The sequence below is a fragment of the Salmo trutta genome, chromosome 40 (genome assembly GCF_901001165.1).
Source record: "Salmo trutta chromosome 40, fSalTru1.1, whole genome shotgun sequence".
Taxonomy (NCBI): Eukaryota; Metazoa; Chordata; class Actinopteri; order Salmoniformes; family Salmonidae; genus Salmo; species Salmo trutta.
In genome coordinates this window covers 6,564,869-6,591,661 of record NC_042996.1, presented here as the reverse complement: position 1 = coordinate 6,591,661, position 26,793 = coordinate 6,564,869, and the positions used below count along the sequence as shown (strand labels likewise).

Here is a 26,793-nt window from a genome sequence, read left to right as displayed (position 1 = left end):
ATACAATAGGCTGAATAGTGAGGGGATTTCCGACATTTAAAGCTCTGTAATAAGAGCTAAGACGCTAGTATTTGTGTAAACTCTTTAAGCAATGTAATCTGTAGGTGTCACTGAGTAGGCTGATACCCCATTTCATGGACCCAAGATCCATAGGTAAGACTGTACATTGCAATTTAAGTATGCCTCCAATGCAATTCTGAAGTCTATATACATCCACAGTGCGATTTCAACTGAATTTTATGTTTTGTGTTAAATTGTCTTTTGTTAAATGTATATACCAACATTATAAAACAACCTTGTTTACCATTATCTAGTCCAATTGTGGCATAATTCCACTATTTTCATCCTTTGGCATCAGTTTCAATGGGGGACTTTTATTTTTATTTTGAAGGCAAACAGCCAATTTCACTTTTGTTGCTAGTGCTGTTGTTCATGACACACACTCGAAGTCACATCAGCTCTAAGGAGGGGCAAAGCATAGACACAAGACTTGGCAAAGACCCTTCGGGAGAGGATATGCTGCACAGCGCCCTCTTGTGTGGGGAGATTAGTTGAATGAAAAGTGCATCCTTCCTCCTTCATCTGGCAATCATTGATTATTATTACAAGATTGGACAAGTAAATGCAAGGCACCATCACATGGCTTTCACCTTTCCAATTATTTCTAATCAACGAGGAAGGAATTATGCACTTTTAAAGAATTCAAACAGGGATTTCATTTGTGGTGGTCCTGTCCAGATAGAACAAGTGGAACCCATCGGTTGGAGCCCTAGCCTATATGGCACATTGTACAGGTAAGCAATAAGGCAACAAAAATCCATCTAGGAAGTAAAACAATTAAAGAACATAGACCGTTTAGGTGAGGTGCTGACTAACAGAAGATATCTATTCAAATACAAAACAAGTTGATCGTAATCTCTACTTGCTGTGGATCCACTCTACATGTCAAATCAATCATATGTTATTTGTCACATGTTTCATAAACAACGGGTGTTGTATAACAGTGAAATGCTTACTCACGGGGCCTTTTCCAACAATGCAGAGTGAAAGATAAAGAAATAGAGACATGAGGAATAAATGCACAGTGAATAACAGATAACAGTTGATTGTTCCTGCAGAGTAAATAAAGAATAATTGAGGTAATCAGGCACTTTATTTCCATTACATCGCTATTCTAACATTACTGTATTGATTTATTAGGAATGCACATTATTCAGGGCCTCATCAAAATACAGACTAGTGAACAGTGGTAATAAGAATAATAAATATAGGCCATTTAGCAGACGCTTTTATCCAAATTGACTTACAGTCATGCGTGCATACATTTTACACACGGGTGGTCCCAGGAATCAAACCCACTATCAATTGCGTTCCAAGCGCCATACAAAATTGTGCAAGTTGAAGAAAGTGTTCCACACATAAATAATATCATCAGAGACAAACTGTTAATTCATGAAATACTTAAAAACAGAGCAGTGAAACTTGAAGTAAACTCTATTCTACGTTGGTTCAACCAGTGTGCCCAGTGGGAAGTGTTCTTCGCTCAATAAATAGCTTGGGACATCTGCATACCATCTACATGACAGCCGCAATTTGTTCCTTACAAACCCTAGACATCTTTCCATTGAGATGCAACAGGTACGTAATACAACAAGTGGAATGCCATACATCCAAATGGCCAAGCTCTGGAGATCATCGTCAAGATATTTCATCTCATGTTGTTCATTCAATAAGATCCTACAAAACGGGGGGGACAACAGAGGGAAATTATCAATATTTTCCACAATACGTCTTGTAAATGGATCATTGTCATTTAAAACAATTGACAGGTCAACATGACCTTAAAGTTGCCCTTAAATGCACAAGTTCACACATATTTTGCCTTTTGCTATGCACACAAAATGTCCTAAAAATCCTGAGTGCCTTTAGCCACCATGCTAAAGCTAATAACACTCACATCATCTGAATCCACTTGGAAGACTGATGTTCCGTTGCTACTGGCGACACTCTCTGGGTCGGCGGCAATGGAGCGGTCATCGTCCTGAAGCTGCAGGACAGAGAAGCGATACGTTGGCGCCCTGTAGGGGGCGGAGCAGAGCCACAAGGCATGTCAATATTTAGGACCAGAACGGAAGCAGGCATTTCAATGTGCACTTGTACCTGAGCCGTGTTTGTGTGTGTGTGTGTGTCAAATCAAATCAAATGTATTTGTCACATACACATGGTTAGCAGGTGTTAATGCAAGTGTAGTGAAATGCTTGTGCTTCTAGTTCCGACCATGCAGTAATATCTAACAAGTAATATAACCTAACAATTTCACAACAACTACCTTATACACACAAGTGTAAAGGAATGAATACGAATATGTACATAAAAATATATAAATGAGTGATGGCTGAACGGCATAGTCAAGATGCAGTAGATGGTAAGAGTACAGTATATACATATGAGATGAGTAATACAGGGTATGAAAACATTATATGAAGTGACATTGTTTAAAGTGGCTAGTGATACATTACATCAAGATGGCAAGATGCAGTAGATGGTATAGAGTACAGTATATACATATGAGATGAGTAATACAGGGTATGAAAACATTATATGAAGTGACATTGTTTAAAGTGGCTAGTGATACATTTAATTATATCAAGATGGCAAGATGCAGTAGATGGTATAGCGTACAGTATATACATATGAGATGAGTAATGTAGGGTAAGTAAACATATATATATATATATATATATATATATAAAGTGGCTAGTGATAAATTGATTACATCAATTTTTCCATTATTAAAGTGGGTGGAGTTGAGTCAGTATGTTGGCAGCAGCCTCTCAATGTTAGTGATGGCTGTTTAACAGTCTGATGGCCTTGAGATAGAAGCTGTTTTTCAGTCTCTCGGTCCCAGCTTTGATGCACCTGTACTGACCTCGCCTCCTGGATGATAGCGGGGAGAACAGACCATGGCTCGGGTGGTTGTTGTCCTGGATGATCTTTTTGGCCTTCCTGTGACATCGGGTGCTGTAGGTGTCCTGGAGGGCAGGTAGTTTGCACCCGGTGAGGTGTTGTGCAGACCTCACTACCCTCTGGAGAGCCTTCCGGTTATGGGCGGAGCAGCTGCCGTACCAGGCGGTGATACAGCCCGACAGGATGCTCTCGATTGTGCATCTGTAAAAGTTTGTGAGTGTTTTTGGTGACAAGCCGAATTTCTTCAGCCTCCTGAGGTTGAAGAGGCGCTGCTGCGCCTTCTTCACCACGCTGTCTGTGTGGGTGGACCATTTCAGTTTGTCCGTGATGTGTACGCAGAGGAACTTAAAACTTTCCACCTTCTCAACCACTGTCCCGTAAATGTAGATGGGGACTGCTCCCTCTGCTGTTTCCTGAAGTCCACGATCATCTCCTTTGTTTTGTTGACGTTGAGTGTGAGGTTATTTTCCTGACACCACACTCCGAGGGCCCTCACCTCCTCCCTGTAGGCCGTCTCGTCATTGTTGGTAATCAAGCCTACCACTGTAGTGTCGTCTGCAAACTTGATGATTGAGTTGGAGGCGTGCATGGCCACGCAATCGTGGGTGAACAGGGAGTACAGGAGAGGGCTGAGAACGCACCCTTGTGGGGACCCAGTGTTGAGGATCAGCGGGGTGGAGATGTTGTTACCTACCCTCACCACCTGGGGGCGGCCCGTCAGGAAGTCCAGGACCCAGTTGCACAGGGCGGGGTCGAGACCCAGGGTCTCGAGCTTAATGACGAGTTTGGAGGGTACTATGGTGTTAAATGCTGATCTGTAATCGATGAACAGCATTCTTACATAGGTATTCCTCTTGTGCAGATGGGTTAGGGCAGTGTGCAGTGTGATGGCGATTGCGTCGTCTGTGGACCTATTGGGTTGGTAAGCAAATTGGAGTGGGTCTAGGGTGACAGGTAGGGTGGAGGTGATATGGTCCTTGACTAGTCTCTCAAAGCACTTCATGATGACGGAAGTGAGAGCTACAGGGCGGTAGTCATTTAGCTCAGTTACCTTAGCTTTCTTGAGAAGAGGAACAATGGTGGCCCTCTTGAAGCATGTGGGAACAGCAGACTGGGATAAGGATTGATTGAATATGTCTGTAAACACACCAGCCAGCTGGTCTGCGCATGCTCTGAGGATGCGGCCGGGAATGCTGTCTGGGCCTGCAGCCTTGCGAGGGTTAACACGTTTAAATGTTTAACTCACGTTGGCTACAGTGAAGGAGAGGCCGCAGGTTTTGGTAGCGGGACGTGTCAGTGGCACTGTATTGTCCTCAAAGCGAGCAAAAAAGTTGTTCAGTCTGTCTGGGAGCAAGGCATCGTGATCCGCGACGGGGCTGATTTTTCTTTTGTAGTCCGTGATTGACTGTAGACCCTGCCACATATCTCTCGTGTCTGAGCCGTTAAATTGTGACTCCACTTTGTCTCTGTACTGATGCTTAGCTTGTTTGATTGCCTTGCGGAGGGAATAGCTACACTGTTTGTATTCGGTCATGTTTCCGGTCACCTTGCCCTGATTAAAAGCAGTGGTTCCTCGCGTTCAGTTTTGTGCGAATGCTGCCATCAATCCACGGTTTCTGGTTTGGGAATGTTTTAATAGACGCTGTGGGTATGACATCGCCGATGTACTTGTTAATAAACTCGCACACCGAATCAGCGTATTCGTCAATGTTGTTGTTCGCTGCAATGCGGAACATATCCCAGTCCACGTGATCGAAGCAATCTTGAAGCGTGGAATCCGATTAGTCAGACCAGCGTTGAACAGACCTGAGGGCGGGAGCTTCCTGTTTTAGTTTCTGTCTATAGGCTGGGAGCAACAAAATGGAGTCGTGGTCAGATTTTCCAAAGGGAGGGCGGGGGAGGGCCTTATATGCGTCGCGGAAGTTAGAATAACAGTGGTCTAGGGGTTTGCCCACCCTGGTAGCACAATCGATATGCTGATAGAATTTGGGGAGCCTTGTTTTCAGATTAGCCTTGTTAAAATCCCCCGCTACAATAAATGCAGCCTCAGGATATCTGGTTTCCAGTTTACATAGAGTCCAATGAAGTTCTTTCAGGGCTGCCGATGTGTCTGCTTGGGGGGAATATACACGACTGTGATTATGATCGAAGAGAATTCTCTTGGTAGATAATGTGGTCGGCATTTGATTGTGAGGAATTCTAAGTCAGGTGAACAAAAGGACTTGAGTTCCTGTATGTTGTTATGATCACACCACGTCTCGTTAATCATAAGGCATACACCCCCACCCTTCTTACCAGAGAGATGCTTGTTTCTGTCGGCGCGATGCGTGAAGAAACCAGGTGGCTGTACCGACTCAGATAGCGTGTCTCGAGTGAGCCATGTTTCCGTGAAACAAAGAACGTTACAGTCTCTGATGTCTCTCTGGAATGCTACCCTTGCTCGGATTTCGTCTACCTTGTTGTCAAGAGACTGGACATTGGCGAGTAGTATGCTCGGGAGTGGTGCGCGATGTACCCATCTACGGAGCCTGACCAGAAGACCGCTCCGTCTGCCCCTTCTTCTACGATGTCGTTGTTTTTGGTCGCCTGCTGGGATCCGATCCATTGTCCTGGGTGGTGGGCCAAACAGAGGATCCGCTTCGGGAAAGTCGTATTTCTGGTTGTAATGTTTGTGAGTTGACGTTGCTCTTATATCCAATAGTTCCTCCCGACTGTATGTAATAAAACCTAAGATTTCCTGGGGTAACAATGTAAGAAATAACACATAAAAAAAAATACTGCATAGTTTCCTAGGAATGCGAAGCAAGGCGGCCATCTCTGTCGGCGCTGGAAGTGAGTGTGTGTGTGTGTGTTTGTATGTGTGTGTACTTGCATGCTCGTGCGCATAAATGTGTATGTGGCTCACCTATTTCCATAGAGCATTCTCCTTACAGTATAGACAGCAGCAGCAACAGCCACCAGAATGACAATCCCTAATCCAACACAAACTACGATCAACAGCATCTTCTCTCTCTGAAATACAGACATAGCATTATCATATTTCTGGTCATAATATTCTAAACGCTATAAAGCTTTATCATGTGACACATCGCATCATCTAATATGTGGGGCTGTATTTTCTGATGAGGAAGTACCCAGAGGGTGTGTAGGCTTTTGTTCCAGCACACCGCTGACACAACTGATTCAACTCATCAACCAGTTATCAAGCCATTGATTGATTGAATCAGGTGTGTTAGTACTGGGCTGGAACAAAACCCAGCTCACAATGTGTGTCTCCCGAGAATGAAGAACACTGTTACATTATGCCCAGGTAAGTCACACCTTTCACACTGTGAGCAATAACCCAAGCACACACACACACTCAAAGGAAACCCACACAAGAACTCGCAGATGCACACGCACAGGTCACACTCACCGGGGTTTCAGAATATGGGCTGGCAGTGGGGGGCTGACTGGAGTTCCCACAATGCCTGTTGACTGTTTCCTTTCTGCTCAGGGGAGTGAAACCTCCCTCACACTTATCACTGGGAATCTTACGGTACCTACACATGGAGATCACACGGTGAACTGTGTGTGTGTGTGTGTGTGTGTGTGTGTGTGTGTGTGTGTGTGTGTGTGTGTGTGTGTGTGTGTGTGTGTGTGTGTGTTTGTGTAGGTGTTTGTTTTGACTATCTTTGTGGGGACCACATTTCGCCGGTCCCCACAAGGAAAAAGGTTATTTTAGGCTTAGGGGTTAAGATTAGGGTTAGGGATACAATTAGGGTTAGGGTTAGGAGTTAAGGTTAGGGGTTAAGGTTAGGGTTAGGGTTAGGGTCAGGAAAAATTTGATTTTCAATGGGAATCAATTGTTTGGTCCCCACAAGGATAATAAAACAAATGTGTGTGTGTGTCATAATTACCCCGACGTCCTAAGCTCCTCCTCCTCTCCATTTAGACACACCTTCAGGGCGTGGTCTGTAGTGTCCAGTTGTCTCATACACTCTGAACTGTTCTCATGACGATAGTAACCATAGTCACTGTTGCAAAGGAGAGACACGTTAGGCCATTTCAACCACAGAAACAGCATATGCCTCGTTGGAAATGTTATGTTTGGGTCTGCGTTGACTCTGCCTTTGCCTCAAAGGCACAATTAGAGAAAAAAATGCTTTTTTGACTAGAAATGAAGTAACAGATTGTGCCTTTAAATGGACAACTCTCAACATCTGGTTTCCTGTATCCCTGACTGGAGGGAGAGAATGAAAACCAGGGTTGAATTTATTAGGGCACAACAAAGCATTTCTTTTTTCAACAGACAATGAAAACGAGCGTTTCCTAAGTTCAGGTAGTCCCTTTCTGTTTCAGTTTGTTTTCTTCTGGTTACTACTGAATACGACCCAGCAGTGTTACAGCCCTCCAGGACCATAACGGAATAGCCTCGTCAGTTTAGACTGGACCCCTGACAGTGTTTCTTACCATCGGTAGTCCTCTCTGGTGCAGGGGCAGGGGCTTTTCTGCCTGCTCACCACGTAGTCCCGTCCATTCCTGCAGACGGACAGCTTCCTCAGCCTCCTGAAGATCTCCTTGTAGCCCAAGACACACCCCTCTGTGGCCAAGTCCCCACCCTCTGTGGCATGGGCCAACCACTGAACATAGTCCTGGTTACCACCTATGGGAAACCAACGTTAACCAATAGAGAGAGACTATTGAGACATGCCAATTTTAGTATATATTTATCGACATCAGTATGTTCAATTCCGTTCCTAGTGACCCACAGGGGTGCACACCAAAGGTGGGAGGATCTATAGGAGGGCGAACTCATTGTAATAGCTGGAATGGAATCAATGGAATGGTATCAAACACATCAAACATATGGAAACCACATATTTGACGACACTGTTTGGGTATTCTCACAATAGAAAGCTAGCTACTGATTCATTCCTTGTGAAATGTCTGTTGTTGGTTTAATGATTATGATCCTTGGGGATATTACATTTGACAACAAACAAATGACTCACAGAAGGAATCTCAATCATCTTTCCTTGATTCCTCGTGACCACTCTCCTCACCTCCTTCTCAAAAAGCATTGGAGGAGAAGATCCAAGGTTCCTCCCCTCAGACATTCTCCTCCAGAGTTTTGACAAGGAGACGAGTAGACACAGGGCACAAAGAATCAAGGAAATACAATTGAGATTCACCCACACTCTCTGGTGAGGAGACTCTGGAAGTCAATGGTGACCACCACCCACATGGGCTGGTGGTCGTCCTCGGGCCGGTAGCCCCACACGCTGATGTTCATGGTCTTGGTGCCCGGCTCGGATGTCAGGCCAGCGAAGAAGATGGGCTGCTCTGTAAAGTTGTACACCTTCCAACACTGGCCCTCATCTGTGGAGAACCTGGGGTGATGCACAATGACACACAGGGTTGTTTTCATTAGTGCACAGAGTCACAAAACGCTTTGCAACGGAAGACTAAAACGAGCCTTTCTTATTGGACAAAGTTAAGGTTGTTTTCTTTCGTTTGGTGCCTAATGAATACGACCCTGTATAAACATCTCAATGTGAGCGTGCAAGCACACACACACACACGCATGAAGTACACAGAATTAAAACACACGCATACAGAGTTACCTGGTAGTGGACTGCTTATAGACACATTCACAGCCACAACTTCATAGGGAGAGGAGAGCAGATAGACACACCACACTCCATAGTCAAACACACACACACACACAAAACACTCAGAGGATGTTGCTTGCATGCCTTGGGTGGGGGTGCAAATAAAAAGCATCTCCTTACACCCAATCTTTCTACATGCCGCTGACTGTGTGTGTGTGTGTGCGTGCGTGTGGTGTTCAGTACTTGATGGTGTTGATTTGGCCGTCGATGGGGTGGGCCTCCACAGCCACGACGAGCCCCCCAGCGTCCAGGATGCTGTAGTGATGGGGCCCCCTCAGGGAACCCCTCCACTTGTACCCCCCATCCTCTGACACGTACACGTCAGGCCGTGTTGACGAGATGGAGTCCCCCACACTGCCTGACCGGTCAAAGTGCAGAGGTCATAGAAAGGTCACACACATTCTGGGACAGTTAGAGGGTGGGAGATGTGTCCGAAAACCTGTTCTATCTGTCAGTCATCCGGTCCCAAATTTCTCCCTACCCCTCCGTTTAGCCCTAACCCTCTAATGTTGTCTGACCTTAAGGGCCTGGATAGAGATAACCAGTGTAGTGGAGAAGCTTTCACCATACTGATCCCACATTACTGATCTGCAAACATTAAATGGTGAGGGAACGAATTGGGACCGGGCATATATAGTGCACTATATATGGGATCAGTTATTTTGTAGTGATGACCGAATTATTAGGGGGGGAAGAATTTCCTGTGTAGTCCATTCAAGATTCCCTACAATGCTAAATGTAGTGCACAACATCATGTACACTACGGTAATACAGAAGTATCACAATGCAACATGTAGTGCACAACATCCTGTACACTACGGTAATACAGAAGTATCACAATGCAACATGTCTTTAATATGTATGATTGACAGTTTGGTTACCGTGGGCGATGACAAGGCCAACGGCAGTGGGGTCAGAGAGAGGCAGCATGGGAGTGATGCCGTTGTAGCGACTGTGCTCTCCGTGGATGTGCAAGTTACACTGTCACAAACACAAACAAACACACACACACACACACACACACACACACACACACAAATCCAGTGTTCACAATCATATAATAAGCATCAACATACTTAATTGTCAGAGGAGGGAATGAAGTTAGTTCTCACATCATTTCTTGAATCCTCACCACACTCAACATTCTGGGGCTTGTTGAGGAGTTTCCACTCTCCCCCTCGGTTAAATGAAATGACTGTCCGAATGCGGCCGTCTGTCAGAAACAATTCCCAGGAAAAAACGTTTTAGCTTGGATTAGTAATTATCATATTTTTGCGACAAAAAAATACATGCATTCACACTTCAATCAGCAAGTTGAACCCCCCCCCCCTACAAACTACATGCATTGTATATTGGACAAGTTCAGGTATCAATCAATCAAATGTATTTATAAAGCCCTTTTAACATCGGCAGTTGTCACTAAGCGCTTAAACAGAAACCCGGCCTAAAATCCCAAAGAGCAAACATTGCAGATGTAGAAGCACGGTGGCTAGGAAAAACTCCTTAAAAAGGCAGGAACCTAGGAAGAAACCTAGAGAGAAACCAGGCTCTAAGGGGTGGCCAGGAAAAACTCCTTAGAAAGGCAGGAACCTAGGAAGAAACCTAGAGAGAAACCAGGCTCTGAGGGGTGGCTAAGAAAAACTCCTTAGAAAGGCTAGAACCTAGGAAGAAACCTAGAGAGAAACCAGGCTCTGAGGGGTGGCTAGGAAAAACTCATTAGAAAGGCAGGAACCTAGGAAGAAACCTAGAGAGAAATCAGGCTCTGAGGGGTGGCTAGGAAAAACTCCTTAGAAAGGCTAAAACCTTGGAAGAAACCTAGAGAGAAACCAGGCTCTGAGGGGTGGCTAGGAAAAACTCCTTAGAAAGGCAGGAACCTAGGAAGAAACCTAGAGAGAAACCAGGCTCTGAGGGGTGGCTAGGAAAAACTCCTTAGAAAGGCAGAAACCTAGGAAGAAACCTAGAGAGAAACCAGGCTCTGAGGGGTGGCTAGGAAAAACTCATTAGAAAGGCTAGAACCTAGGAAGAAACCTAGAGAGAAACCAGGCTCTGAGGGGTGGCTAGGAAAAACTCCTTAGAAAGGCAGGAACCTAGGAAGAAACCTAGAGAGAAACCAGGCTCTGAGGGGTGGCTAGGAAAAACTCATTAGAAAGGCAGGAACCTAGGAAGAAACCTAGAGAGAAACCAGGCTCTGAGGGGTGGCTAAGAAAAACTCCTTAGAAAGGCAGGAACCTAGGAAGAAACCTAGAGAGAAATCAGGCTCTGAGGGGTGGCCAGGAAAAACTCCTTAGAAAGGGAGGAACCTAGGAAGAAACCGAGAGAGAAACCAGGCTCTGAGGGGTGGCCAGGAAAAACTCCTTAGAAAGGCTAGAACCTAGGAAGAAACCTGGAGAGAAATCAGGCTCTGAGGGGTGGCTAGGAAAAACTCCTTAGAAAGGCAGGAACCTAGGAAAAAACCTAGAGAGAAACCAGGCTCTGAGGGGTGGCTAGGAAAAACTCCTTAGAAAGGCAGGAACCTAGGAAGAAACCTAGAGAGAAACCAGGCTCTGAGGGGTGGCTAGGAAAAACTCATTAGAAAGGCAGGAACCTAGGAAGAAACCTGGAGAGAAATCAGGCTCTGAGGGGTGGCTAGGAAAAACTCCTTAGAAAGGCAGGAACCTAGAAAGAAACCTAGAGAGAAACCAGGCTCTGAGGGGTGGCCAGGAAAAACTCCTTAGAAAGGCAGGAACCTAGGAAGAAACCTAGAGAGAAACCAGGCTCTGAGGGGTGGCTAGGAAAAACTCATTAGAAAGGCTAGAACCTAGGAAGAAACCTAGAGAGAAACCAGGCTCTGAGGGGTGGCTAGGAAAAACTCCTTAGAAAGGCAGGAACCTAGGAAGAAACCTAGAGAGAAACCAGGCTCTGCGGGGTGGCTAGGAAAAACTCCTTAGAAAGGCAGGAACCTAGGAAGAAACCTAGAGAGAAACCAGGCTCTGAGGGGTGGCTAGGAAAAACTCCTTAGAAAGGCAGGAACCTAGGAAGAAACCTGGAGAGAAATCAGGCTCTGAGGGGTGGCTAGGAAAAACTCCTTAGAAAGGCAGGAACCTAGGAAGAAACCTAGAGAGAAACCAGGCTCTGAGGGGTGGCTAGGAAAAACTCCTTAGAAAGGCTAGAACCTAGAAAGAAACCTAGAGAGAAACCAGGCTCTGAGGGGTGGCTAGGAAAAACTCCTTAGAAAGGGAGGAACCTAGGAAGAAACCTAGAGAGAAACCAGGCTCTGAGGGGTGGCCAGGAAAAACTCATTAGAAAGGCAGGAACCTAGGAAGAAACCTAGAGAGAAACCAGGCTCTGAGGGGTGGCTAAGAAAAACTTAGAAAGGCAGGAACCTAGGAAGAAACCTAGAGAGAAACCAGGCTCTGAGGGGTGGTTAGGAAAAACTCCTTAGAAAGGGAGGAACCTAGGAAGAAACCTAGAGAGAAACCAGGCTCTGAAGGGTGGCCAGTCCTCTTCTGGCTGTGACAGGTGTAGATTATAAGAGTCCCTCCCCGTTTCGGACTGTTTATGTTCCTAAAGAATACAACCCAGATTGTGTTGATGCGTAGTTGCGTACCCTCCTCCAGTACGTTGGTGAGGTAGACTCCTCTCATGGAGGTGACGTTGGTGAAGTCACTCTTCCCTTCCCCACCAAACAGGTGGCGCTCTAGAGACTTAGAGTACAGGATGCCCCGGTCATCTGACGTGTACACCGTCCCAAAGTAGCTTTCCTCTGGAGAATAGAAGACAGTAGAGTATGGTACAATAGAATAGAAAGTCAATAGAATCAAATATTATAATATAGAAGGAATAGTCATTTATCATCTACTCTATCCTGACGCCATGAGACAACACACACACGGACGGAAGAAATACAGTGTCTTCTGTAGGCTTGGGAACAAACCCAACTGTGCTGACACAGCCCTCTATGAGTCGGCATAGCGATAAGGGGCCGTAAACATCAATAAATGGTGTGAAGAACCCTCCTGACATCAAAGATGTAGAAACAACTTACGTCAGCACTTAGTGGTAAATAGTATGCATATGACCTTCTGGCCTTAAAATCCCTTTGTACCATGTGTTGCTGTGTGTGTGTGTGTGTGTGTGTGTGTGTGTGTGTACCCTGATGCCCAGAGATGTGTCAGCTGTTATTCTAGCCTATCAATGTGTCTGTCTACCTCTAACCTTCCCCCACTCAGATAAAACCTCTTCTTCTTATCTCCTCCATTCAGCTGAATGGCACCAACGCCTCGGACCTCCACCCATAGACACCTACTGTATGCACTGACGCAGAAGACACACACACAGCCTGTATGATCGGATGATTTGTCAGCAATACTGACAACTTGTGAAACCAGTCTTTCCTTTTTCTCTCTAACAAACTCAAGCTTTTCCATTGCAGCAAGCAGGGTAGTAGAACTGAGACAGACATATCAGGGTTAGTAGGACTGAGACAGACATATCAGGGTTAGAGTTAGTAGGACTGAGAAAGAAATATCAGGGTTAGAAGGACTGAGACAGACATATCAGGGTTAGAGTTAGTAGGACTGAGACAGACATATCAGGGTTAGAGTTAGTAGAACTGAGACAGACATATCAGGGTAGTAGCACTGAGACAGACATATCAGGGTTAGTAGCACTGAGACAGACATATCAGGGTTAGAAGGACTGAGACAGACATATCAGGGTTAGTAGGACTGAGACAGACATATCAGGGTTAGTAGGACTGAGACAGACATATCAGAGTTAGTAGGACTGAGACAGACATATCAGGGTTAGTAGAACTGAGACAGACATATCAGGGTTAGTAGCACTGAGACAGACATATCAGGGTTAGTAGCACTGAGACAGACATATCAGGGTTAGTAGGACTGAGACAGACATTTCAGGGTTAGTAGGACTGAGACAGACATATCAGGGTTAGTAGGACTGAGACAGACATATCAGGGTTAGAAGGACTGAGACAGACATATCAGGGTTAGTAGGACTGAGACAGACATATCAGGGTTAGAAGGACTGAGACACACATATCAGGGTTAGTAGGACTGAGACAGACATATCAGGGTTAGTAGGACTGAGACAGACATATCAGGGTTAGAGTTAGTAGGACTGAGACAGACATATAAGGGTTAGAAGGACTGAGACAGACATATCAGGGTTAGTAGGACTGAGACAGACATATCAGGGTTAGAAGGACTGAGACAGACATATCAGGGTTAGAGTTAGTAGGACTGAGACAGACATATAAGGGTTAGAAGGACTGAGACAGACATATCAGGGTTAGTAGGACTGAGACAGACATATCAGGGTTAGTAGGACTGAGACAGACATATCAGGGTTAGTAGAACTGAGACATACATATCAGGGTTAGAGTTAGTAGGACTGAGACAGACATATCAGGGTTAGTAGGACTGAGACAGACATATCAGGGTTAGTAGGACTGAGACAGACATATCAGGGTTAGAGTTAGTAGAACTGAGACAGACATATCAGGGTTAGAAGGACTGAGACAGACATATCAGGGTTAGTAGAACTGAGACAGACATATCAGGGTTAGTAGAACTGAGACAGACATATCAGGGTTAGTAGGACTGAGACAGACATATCAGGATTAGTAGCACTGAGACAGACATATCAGGGTTAGAGTTAGTAGGACTGAGACAGACATATCAGGGTTAGAAGGACTGAGACAGACATATCAGGGTTAGTAGAACTGAGACAGACATATCAGGGTTAGTAGGACTGAGACAGACATATCAGGGTTAGAAGGACTGAGACACACATATCAGGGTTAGAAGGACTGAGACAGACATATCAGGGTTAGTAGGACTGAGACAGACATATCAGGGTTAGTAGGACTGAGACAGACATATCAGGGATAGTAGGACTGAGACAGACATATCAGGATTAGAGTTAGTAGGACTGAGACAGACATATCAGGGTTAGTAGAACTGAGACAGACATATCAGGGTTAGTAGGACTGAGACAGACATATCAGGGTTAGTAGGACTGAGACAGACATATCAGGGTTAGAAGGACTGAGACAGACATATCAGGGTTAGTAGGACTGAGACAGACATATCAGGGTTAGAAGGACTGAGACAGACATATCAGGGTTAGTAGGACTGAGACAGACATATCAGGGTTAGAGTTAGTAGGACTGAGACAGACATATAAGGGTTAGAAGGACTGAGACAGACATATCAGGGTTAGTAGGACTGAGACAGACATATCAGGGTTAGAAGGACTGAGACAGACATATCAGGGTTAGAGTTAGTAGGACTGAGACAGACATATCAGGGTTAGTAGAACTGAGACAGACATATCAGGGTTAGAGTTAGTAGGACTGAGACAGACATATCAGGGTTAGAGTTAGTAGGACTGAGACAGACATATCAGGGTTAGAGTTAGTAGGACTGAGACAGACATATCAGGGTTAGAGTTAGTAGGACTGAGACAGACATACCAGGGTTAGTAGGACTGAGACAGACATATCAGGGTTAGAGTTAGTAGGACTGAGACAGACATATCAGGGTTAGTAGAACTGAGACAGACATATCAGGGTTAGAGTTAGTAGAACTGAGACAGACATACCAGGGTTAGTAGGACTGAGACAGACATATCAGGGTTAGAAGGACTGAGACACACATATCAGGTTTAGAGTTAGTAGAACTGAGACAGACATATCAGGATTAGAGTTAGTAGGACTGAGACAGACATATCAGGGTTAGAGTTAGTAGGACTGAGACAGACATATCAGGGTTAGTAGGACTGAGACAGACATATCAGGGTTAGTAGGACTGAGACAGACATACCAGGGTTAGTAGGACTGAGACAGACATATCAGGGTTAGAGTTAGTAGAACTGAGACAGACATATCAGGGTTAGAGTTAGTAGAACTGAGACAGACATATCAGGGTTAGAGTTAGTAGGACTGAGACAGACATATCAGGGTTAGAGTTAGTAGGACTGAGACAGACATCAGGGTTAGTAGGACTGAGACAGACATATCAGGGTTAGAGTTAGTAGGACTGAGACAGACATATCAGGGTTAGAGTTAGTAGAACTGAGACAGACATATCAGGGTTAGAGTTAGTAGGACTGAGACAGACATATCAGGGTTAGAAGGACTGAGACAGACATATCAGGGTTAGTAGCACTGAGATAGACATATCAGGGTTAGTAGGACTGAGACAGACATATCAGGGTTAGAAGGACTGAGACAGACATATCAGGGTAGTAGCACTGAGACAGACATATCAGGGTTAGTAGGACTGAGACAGACATATCAGGGTTAGAAGGACTGAGACAGACATATCAGGGTTAGTAGGACTGAGACAGACATATCAGGGTTAGAGTTAGTAGGACTGAGACAGACATATCAGGGTTAGAGTTAGTAGGACTGAGACAGACATATCAGGGTTAGAGTTAGTAGGACTGAGACAGACATATCAGGGTTAGTAGGACTGAGACAGACATATCAGGGTTAGTAGGACTGAGACAGACATATCAGGGTTATTAGGACTGAGACAGACATATCAGGGTTAGTAGGACTGAGACAGACATATCAGGGTTAGAGTTAGTAGGACTGAGACAGACATATCAGGGTTAGTAGGACTGAGACAGACATATCAGGGTTAGAAGGACTGAGACAGACATATCAGGGTTAGTAGGACTGAGACAGACATATCAGGGTTAGTAGGACTGAGACAGACATATCAGGGTTAGTAGGACTGAGACAGACATATCAGGGTTAGAGTTAGTAGGACTGAGACAGACATATCAGGGTTAGTAGGACTGAGACAGACATATCAGGGTTAGAGTTAGTAGAACTGAGACAGACATATCAGGGTTAGTAGGACTGAGACAGACATATAAGGGTTAGCAGGCTTAGACAGCCATAGATCTAGATGAAATAGATGTACAATTTCAGACACGATCGGTGCTGAGCAAAATACATAAGTAAACTTTAATGTTTAATCTAAAGACGGATCCATGGGCTCATATGTCCTTTGTCTGTACTTGAAAAGCATGTGTGAGTGTGTGAGTTAGAATGTGTGAAAGAGAGAGGGAGAGAAAGTGAGATTGAAAAAGAGACTAGAATGTGTGCGTGTGACAGAGTGTCTGTAAGATATGTGTGTTTGAGTGAGTTGCGATGACGCTCACTCCTTTCCCCTACAGTACCTCCTGGATTGTCCACATGCATGAAGATCATATCCTCATCCCCATCCAGAACCGAGTAGAACTGGAAACACACACATGTATACAGGTGAGAAAATGAATCATTAAGACGTGTGCAACTGTTTGCGTTATTGTAACCCATGGCATGCAAGCGGCATCCTCTGTGTGTGTGTGTGTGTGTGTGTGTGTGTGTGTGTGTGTGTGTGTGTGTGTGTGTGTGTGTGTGTGTGTGTGTGTGTGTGTGTGTGTGTGTGTGTGCGTGCGTGCGTGCGTGCATGCGTGCGTGCGTGTGTGTGTGTTCTCCCATTTCTAAGCCTTTAATCATCGTGAGAGAATATCTTTGTTTCTGTCTCGTCAGCACGATACAGTTTGGGAGGGAGTTGAGGGAGAGAGAGGAGAGCAGGGGATGGTATGTGTGTGTCTTTGTCGGTGGCAAGACCAGGTGTGGGCATCTGTCGTTACGTTGTAATGGAAAGTTGCCAAACGGTCTCCTCCTGATATGAGCAAACTTCTTTCAAACCTCTACTTCCTCTTTCAAGAGATTCTAGACCAGAACCTTGGTGACAGTTACTATATCGTGTAGTTACTTTGTCACAATGTGGTTTTTAATCTGTACTATGTCTTGCCAATTGATGTGACAGATTCTTTACCGTGTACTTGACGAAATGCTGTCACCCTGATCTGGAATTTTAGATCTTTTAAAATTAATTTATGACAGAGGGACATATACAGAGACAGAGGGACAGAGACAGAAGGACAGATAGAGGGACATATACAGAGACAGAGGGACAGAGACAGAAGGACAGATAGAGGGACATATACAGAGACAGAGGGACAGAGACAGAAGGACAGATAGAGGGACAGAGACAGAGGGACAGGGGGAACAGAGAGACAGGGGAAGACAGGGACAGGAAGACAACAGTACAGTGGAACAGGAGAGATGGACAAGGGTAGGATTGTGGCGGTCATGAAATTTTGTCAGCCGATGATTGTCAAGCAAATAACTGCCAGTCTCACGGTTAATGAACGTTATTAATTGTATTATTTTATAGTATGAAGAATACAATCGAACATAGATTCATAAAATAGAAAGGATCTTTTCTCCAAACGATTTCAAAGGAAGTGCGCACATGCGGCTATTCTGTGTTGAGCGGTTAACAAAGAAACTGGTCCTCCTATATGCTTCATTTAGAGTTATTTATGCAACTTTAGTTGTGACACAAACGTCGGGCTATATGTTCAGAGTTTTTATACATTCTAAGGCTGTATGATGCGACTCTAATATTGATTTGAAAGATAGTTGCATGAAAGGCATGAGCTCTTATTTGTTTATTGTGCAAGCTACAAACACTTCAGCAGTCTCTCATTCACAATTTGACAAGCCTCAAATTTCCCGGCGGCATCCCCCTTGTGTGGCCGTAACGCCCCCTAAAAAATCCATGCCTTTGCGGCCAAAGTGGCCGTTGTGCCCTTTGGCTGAATATAATAATTAGAATTCCCTTCTCCCAGCTGCCGTGCTCCGAAGCACCTCTCACTCGCATGGCTCTCTCAGATATCTACATTTTTAATATCCAATGCCCGTCACGTGATCGGGTCCTTCTCACAGGCATTTCAGCTAAGAAGTAGGATACAAGTGAATGAAGACAGACACATCGGGGGACGCAACTCCAAATTCCCAGGCCCATATTGAAGATGTTAGAACTGTCCACTACTTTTCATCAGCCAATAAGATGAGTGGGCCTAACGAACAGCAGAACACTAGCCTATGTCAATCTACTATTCCCCCATATGTCACGGATTCCCCCGGTACTGCTGCCCTTCCATGCACCAGTTCCGGAGGTCTACGTCACCGGCCTCTAGGCGTCACTGAGCTGTCTCATTACGCACACCTGATTCCAATTCCCCTGATTAGTAATTGTATATATGTGCCCTCTGTTCACCATTGTCTTGCCGGTTATTGTTCCCATGTACGTTGGTCTGTGAGTACCTGTTCTTTGTTATTTCGGGCTTTCGTGCTGCGTGTATAGTGCTTTTTATTAGGGGTTTCGTCCCGTGTTATGTTGTGCATTTGTTATTACGGATCTCACCCCGTGTAGTGTACTGCGGGTCTGGTCCTGTGTATTTATTAGAGGTTTTCCCTCGCTCTTTTGTTTGGGTTACACTCCTGTGTTTTTGTATACGTGTTTGTTTTGGGCTTCGTCCCCAGGCCACTTGCATCAAAAAAACCTTTAAAAGCAATAGAGGCAACAGATCAGAACGTTTAGCTTAAAATGTTGATAAACTATTTGGCTATTTCTTCACATTATAAGCGCAGCAATCAATTAGCAGGAAAACTGTCCTTGAAAGTGAGGGTAAATGTGATTAGGCATACAATGCTGTATTATAAAGGCGCATTTCTATGGTGAAAATGATCTTCCCCAAACTTGAAACTCACGTGCAGCGTAAATATGCCAGTTTGGCTCTATACCGGTTATAGAGCGGATTAATATGCCTGATTTTTGGAAGTTATTTGGCTACTTTAGTTGTGATACAAACATTATCAAAACATATAGGCCTATGGGCTAGGCTACATGTGGTGTGTGACTATGATTTGAAAAAGTCGCAAAAAAAGGCATGCACTGTTTCTTGCCTTACTTATTACTGCACAAGCTGGGCATCATTCACAACTGATAATATATCATTCAGAAGTGATAGGCTTATATTGTCATCCATCAGACTATTCTTAATCTAATGTTGTCTTTACATACTAAATAATATATGTCTGAAATTAGCTTTGATTTAGAATGGGCCATTATCATGCACCTGTCTCAGACCAGAGGCATGGGGAAATACTTAAATAGAAGACGCTTTTCCCATGATTCATTTTCATGCCAGCCAGGTAGGCTATACTCCTGTTGTAAAGCAAAGCAATGTGCTTAATATTAGGAAAGTTAATAAATATAGTAGGCCTAGCCTATAGAAAGCTGATGGGACCCTCCTCTTTTTAATAGAGGCCATCAAAACTCTGTTTTCTCACACAATTGCATAGCTTTTAGAAATGTTGCGCAACATGAACTCATGGGCCCTCGTGAAGTGTTTGATTAGATTTTCGATTACATTTGCATTGATGTCAGAGTGATTAGAGGGACAATAGGGTGCTGAGTTCCAGGCAGTTAGCAATTTTTGTAGGCTACTAATGACCATCAGCAGCATCAGAGCTTGCAGAAGCCTAATTACCATGACTTAAAGATCACGTGGAATTTGACTGCCATCATTACTCATTACCGGTGTGGCGGTAATATGGTTACCATAACAGCCATAGACAGAGGACAATAGAATGAAGTGAGGGCTGAGGGGACATAGTGGGGTACAGAGGGACATAACGGACAGACAGACAGACAAGAGCCTGTCCTACCTGCTCAGTGGAGGCAGAGGGGAGCTGGGCCTTGTTGAAGTGGTCCCCTTGGTCTGAGGACACATAGATGACACGTGGGGCTCCCTAGGAGAGAATCAATTAGTCACAAAACAGATCTAACCAAGGCTCCCTAGGAGAGAATCAATTAGTCACAACACAGATCTAACCAAGGCTCCCTAGGAGAGAATCAATTAGTCACAACACAGATCTAACCAAGGCTCCCTAGGAAAGAATCAATTAGTCACAACACAGATCTAACCAAGGCTCCCTAGGAGAGAATCAATTAGTCACAAAACAGATCTAACCAAGGCTCCCTAGGAGAGAATCAATTAGTCACAACACAGATCTAACCAAGGCTCCCTAGGAAAGAATCAATTAGTCACAACACAGATCTAACCAAGGCTCCCTAGGAGAGAATCAATTAGTCACAAAACAGATCTAACCAAGGCTCCCTAGGAGAGAATCAATTAGTCACAACACAGATCTAACCAAGGCTCCCTAGGAGAGAATCAATTAGTCACAACACAGATCTAACCAAGGCTCCCTGGGAGAGAATCAATTAGTCACAACACAGATCTAACCAAGGCTGCCTAGGAGAGAATCAATTAGTCACAAAACAGATCTAACCAAGGCTCCCTGGGAGAGAATCACTTAGTCACAACACAGATCTAACCAAGGCTCCCTGGGAGAGAATCAATTAGTCACAACACAGATCTAACCAAGGCTCCCTAGGAGAGAATCAATTAGTCACAACACAGATCTAACCAAGGCTCCCTGGGAGAGATTCAATTAGTCACAACACAGATCTAACCAAGGCTCCCTGGGAGAGAATCAATTAGTCACAACACAGATCTAACCAAGGCTCCCTGGGAGAGAATCACTTAGTCACAACATAGATCTAACCAAGGCTCCCTGTCACCACACAGATCTAACCAAGGCTCCCTAGGAGAGAATCAATTAGTCACAACACAGATCTAACCAAGGCTCCCTGGGAGAGAATCACTTAGTCACAACACAGATCTAACCAAGGCTCCCTGTCACCACACAGATCTAACCAAGGCTCCCTGGGAGAGAATCACTTAGTCACAATACAGATCTAACCAAGGCTCCCTGGGAGAGAATCACTTAGTCACAATACAGATCTAACCAAGGCTCCCTAGGAGAGAATCAATTAGTCACAATACAGATCTAACCAAGGCTCCCTGGGAGAGAATCACTTAGTCACAACACAGATCTAACCAAGGCTCCCTGTCACCACACAGATCTAACCAAGGCTCCCTGGGAGAGAATCACTTAGTCACAATACAGATCTAACCAAGGCTCCCTAGGAGAGAATCAATTAGTCACAATACAGATCTAACCAAGGCTCCCTGGGAGAGAATCACTTAGTCACAACACAGATCTAACCAAGGCTCCCTAGGAGAGAATCAATTAGTCACAACACAGATCTAACCAAGCAAGAACCACAATGTGGTGTAGGACTGTCGACTGACTGGACCAATGAAAGGCAGAGTGAGTGGAAATAACACAGAATAACACAGAGTGTAAATGATTGTATATGTCAGCTTATATGTTGATACGTGTGTGTGTGTGTGTGTGTGTGTGTGTGTGTGTGTGTGTGTGTGTGTGTGTGTGTGTGTGTGTGTGTGTGTGTGTGTGTGTGTGTGTGTGTGTGTGTGTGTGTGTGTGTGTGTGTGTGTGTGTGTGTGGTTGCATCAGTGTGTGTGTGTCTCACCAGTGTCTCCATGACTGAGGTGAAGAGGAAGCCTCCTACATAGCCGAAGGAGAAGATGCTGTGTGCCACGGTGGTGAACGTCTTCCCCAGGTCTTCTGTCCTCTTTAGGAACAGCTCTCCTCTTCTGTCTGCCTCCACTAATGACACAACACATTACTAGACCAGCGCCCAAACAGAAGAAAATGAACTTGTCGCTCATTTTTTGGTTTCAAAATGTTTTGCTACGGTGGGTACTAATGAATACGACCCTGCTCTCACCTGTTCCTTTGGGACTGAAGCTGAAGAAGAGAGTGATGCCGGAGCCCCTAGAGAGAGAGAGACAGAGACAGAGACAGACAGACAGAGAGAGAGAGAGAGAGAGAGAGAGAGAGAGAGAGAGAGAGAGAGAGAGAGAGAGAGAGAGAGAGAGAGAGAGAGATCATATTTATTACATTTTGTTATTATTTATTACATAGGGGCAAATCCTATAACTTACACGCAAGTAATTTTCACTTAGTCATGCATTGATATCAATCAATGGGAGACTAAGTGAAAATGTGCCTTTAGTGACTTAACAAATAGGAGCTTCTCACTCCTACCAAACACACTACAGTTGCCACCAGACCTGGGCTAAACATTCCAAATGTGCTTCATGAGCTCTGTGTGTTTACTACATTGATGTACTGAAGTCAGTATTTAGATTGAACACGACACCTCCACTCTTTGTCTGGGCACGGCTGATCAAACTGAGCTTTGTGGTGTGTGTGTGTGTGTGTGCCCCGTTTGTTCTCACCACGTGAAAGATTGTGTTCCTTCGTGAACCTTTGTCCACACAGCCCCAAAGTCCAGAGAAAGCCACAGGCTGCCCTGCAAGTGAGAAAAGCATAGGAGAATGTGCATTTAATGCTGGAATATGTAACTTTTTGGGTGACCCGACCAAATTCCCATAGAAATGTGAGTTATAGGTCTGTAATTCTCATTGAAAGCAATCTTAAGAAGCGTTAGATCTGTTTTATCTGTGCTGCTTCCTGTTATTAAGTTCCGTTTTTGCGTCTTTTACTTTTGGTTTTGTACACCAGCTTCAAACAGCTGAAAATACAATATTTTTGGTTATGGAAAATATATTTCACAGCGGTTAAGATGGTACAATGATTATCTACACTAGACTTGCTTGTTTTGTCACATAAACTGAAATTAGGTTAACTATTATAATTTTTTCTACCAGGAAATGGCAGAGTGATTTTTACATATGTCACCTTTATGTATGTATGTATGTATGTATGTATGTATGTATGTGTGTGTGTGTGTGTGTGCGCGTACGTGTGAGGTGAGTGTGATCACAAAGAGATAAAGAGCATGTTTGTTTATTTACTCACATCTATGCTGATGGCCACTAAGTACTCGGGATTCAAGAAGTGGAAGGTGATTGGCTGGGCCAGGTGAAAAGGCAGCTGGACAGACTTAAACGACACTCCGGCGTCAGTTGAGGTAAAGATGACGCCACCGGGGTTGTCCAAAACCGGTGTGTCTGCAGCCAGAATCACCTGTCAATCAGAACAAGCATCGGTGATTGGAGGTTGCCTTAACCTGCATCTCAATAGTCTAAACTGGCTTCCTCCCCTTGTCTTCTCTATTGTCTTCATATAAATCACCTCCCCAAACATAAAACTATGAGGCCTCATCCTGGGGTGTACTCGTTAGACGCCAAACAGACAAAAACAAACTGCAACAGATCTGAATTTGTCCAATAAGAAAGCTTGCTTTTGCTGCTGAACATTTTCCGTTGCAGATTGTTTTGCTACGTTATGCCCTAATGGATACCACCCTGATGTGGTTGTTTAGGAAAAATGGGTTCGGTAGTTTTGTTGTTCTCACTGTCTAGTCTTCACACCAGTGTTCTGAGCAGCGTGACCACAGTGGCATGCGGAGGAGAGTGTTGAAACTGAGCTGTGGTGGCTCAAGCTGATTGGACAGCAAGAACCAAGACGGCTGACGTGTCTTCACATGCACACCAGACAGTCACAAACACACACATACACAGACATACAGACACACAGCGTCTGTCATCAGCCAGAATGCTTTCCTGCATGTACACTTGTGATCAGGCAGCTTACCTGTTGAGAGTTCCCTGGTCCAGCCAGAAGTCCAAATTCCTTCCTTATGAAGGTGTTGTTGATGAGATGAGAAATATCATGGAAAGACTTGCCATAGTCTGCACTGAGAGGGGAGTATAACAGGCCAAAATGTCAGAACACTGGCTCAGTTCATCTAGAGACAAAAACAGGCAGACAGATATATTGCCACCATCCACTAACCTGCGGTACAATCGTGAAGAACCGCCCTCGAAGAAGGAATCTAGAGGAGCACTGATTGTAGACAACACCAAGATCACCTGGTGGGACACAAATTAACACTTGGCTAAACTTCACCATAACTGTACTATTACCAGTTTATGCACAGTTAGCAATTCCCATTTATCCACCTGTCATTACAAGCAATCACTCAATCACTCACTCAATCAACAAATCAATAAATTAACCAATCACTCAATCAATCAATCAACCACATTTAAAAACTGTTGTCAAAGTTTTAAAAGGTTTCCTCTCTCCTCGTCCCCTTTCCTTTCCTTCATCTGCATCGATGTGAGAGAACTGGATAGGCGAAAGCAAATTCCCTGTAGGCATCTATCCCGTTGCCTCACTGTCTGGTTATCGCAGTTGAAAGAGAGGAAACGAGGTGAGGAAGCTACTCCAGCGTAATGAGCTGCAGCCCTTTCAGATGCACCCAATGAGTGATGATGACAATGATGCTACATCCATCATCCATTTAGTGACGACCATACTTACTCCTGTCCCGTCTCCAACCCATGTGACAGTAAAACTGGAGCCATCATCACCATGAAACCCTGTCTGAAGGGAGAGAGAGAGAGAGAGAAAGAAAGAGAGAGAGAGAAAGAAAGAGAGAGAGAAAGAAAGAGAGAGAGAAAGATAAAGAGAGATAGAGAGAGAAAGAGAGAGAAAGAGAGAGAGAGAGCGCGAGAGAGACAAGATGAGGGAGTGCCTGACAGACCAACCAACCTGCACATGTCCTCTATGCTTATTGCTTTTATTCAATGCATGGTTATTTTTACCCTTGGTTATTTTTGTTACTGTTGTCCAGTTGACAATATTGATTATTATTAATTATGTAAATATTGTACATCTCCAAAGAAAGCTTTGGCACATTGTCACGTCATGCCAATAAAGCAATTTGAATTGTATTGAGAAAGAGAGCGAGTGAGACTCAACTTAATAGTTTTCCTCACATACACTCATAACATCACACCTTCAAAATCATGAATAAAGCAAGCATTAATCACCATGATGACATGTATGATACATTTGCATTTATTTATGCAATTGCAAAAGTAAAATTGCGGTGTTGATGCTATAGTAATTGATAAAGTACGTCAAAAACAGCACTGACATAGCTCTCACCTCGTGTGTGTTTTGATCCAACACCCGGTGTTCTAATGGTGTGAGAGGGAGTTTACAAGCGGTGAAAGTGGGTCTTGGAGAAGCTGTGGTATCCCTTTCTGGACGTGAGAGGACTTGGCGTTGGTCCCCACCTTGCTGAGTCTGATGGAAAGACACCGTTCTCCGGTTTCGTTGCTCTTTGCACTGACCCCCCACACCCAGAAGAAGAAAGCATGCCCCACCGAGGACCAAAAGTCTCCAAGTCATTTTGATGTGGTGGGCTAAATAACGGTAAAGTCCCAAATCCCACAGTTCGGGTCACGTATGATAGACCAGCACTGCCTATCGCTTCAAGCGACAAATGACAAGTGTCGCACTTGAATGGCTGGGGACGGAGAGACACATGTATGACGAATCATTTACATAAAATCTGCTGCCAGTGGGTATATCAACGGTTGTTCGCCCCCATGCCGCATCCAAGTGATGTCCATATATATATAGGCTACAAAACCTCCTTCACATCAGCCACTATAACGCCTTTGCAAATATTAATAGTAAGCTAAGCCTATAGCAGCCTATGATTTATGTTAATGCTATAGTAGCTATAGGCTAAATTCCCTGTAGCATAACAAGTCATTTATGTATTACAAGTGTGAGAAAAGTATCTCCCACCATAGCAACACATCTACAGTAGTCTGCAAAGTATTACTACATAGAACTAAACAGCCTGCCTAATAGATGTAACGTCATCAGCAGCTATTTATGCGCTTCTCCCTTGTCCCGCACACAGTAAAACTGTTGAACACCGCGAGATGACGCAGTTGGCCTGTAAGAGAACACTGTAGCCACTCGCACCAATTCCTTCTGGGATTTTTTTTTTTACAAATTCATGTAGACAGTGATGCCAATTTAGCAATTTTGTTGCTAGATTTAGCAACTTTTCAGACTACCCTGGCAACTTTTTTTTCAAACAGCACCTAGCAACAAATTTAGCTACTTTTAAAAATGTATTTGGAACTTTTAGCAACTTTTGAAACGTGACTCAAACGCAAAAACGCACACAATTTCCCTCTAAATGACACAAAATCGATCCGGTGACTGTGCTGGCCACTCCATTATAGATAGAATACCAGCTGACTGCTTCTTCCCTAAATAGTTCTTGCATAGTTTGGAGCTGTGCTTTGGGTCATTGTTCTGTTGAGGACACTGGCGCCGTCCTTAGGGTATGGCACGGCGTTCCAAAATGGAGTGATAGCCTTCCTTCTTCAAGAAGGATATTAGTAACATTAAAAATCTGCCGTTTCTAGCATTTACAACATTAACAATGTCTACACTGTATTTCTGATCAATTTGATGTTATTTTAATGGACAAAAAATGTGATTTTCTTTCAAAAACAAGGACATTTCTAAATGACCCCA

The 26,793-nt window shown here is 44.3% G+C and overlaps 1 protein-coding gene across 1 annotated transcript; it reads right to left on the bottom strand.

Moving 5' to 3' along the window:
• Window positions 1–1,134: 1,134 nt before the first annotated feature.
• LOC115180367 (sortilin) lies at window positions 1,135–25,727 on the bottom strand. Its single transcript, XM_029742415.1, has 21 exons — window positions 25,396–25,727; window positions 24,766–24,828; window positions 24,235–24,311; window positions 24,034–24,136; window positions 23,296–23,463; window positions 22,713–22,786; window positions 22,199–22,245; window positions 21,941–22,077; window positions 20,206–20,289; window positions 16,815–16,875; window positions 12,208–12,363; window positions 9,734–9,834; window positions 9,503–9,602; window positions 8,805–8,979; window positions 8,146–8,339; window positions 7,420–7,612; window positions 6,867–6,983; window positions 6,383–6,509; window positions 5,873–5,979; window positions 1,958–2,078; window positions 1,135–1,737 (listed from the first exon to the last, which is right to left on the bottom strand). Exons 1-21 carry the CDS (start codon window positions 25,639–25,641, stop codon window positions 1,723–1,725), a joined length of 2,466 nt encoding a protein of 821 aa, XP_029598275.1. The 5' UTR covers window positions 25,642–25,727; the 3' UTR covers window positions 1,135–1,722.
• Window positions 25,728–26,793: the final 1,066 nt, after the last annotated feature.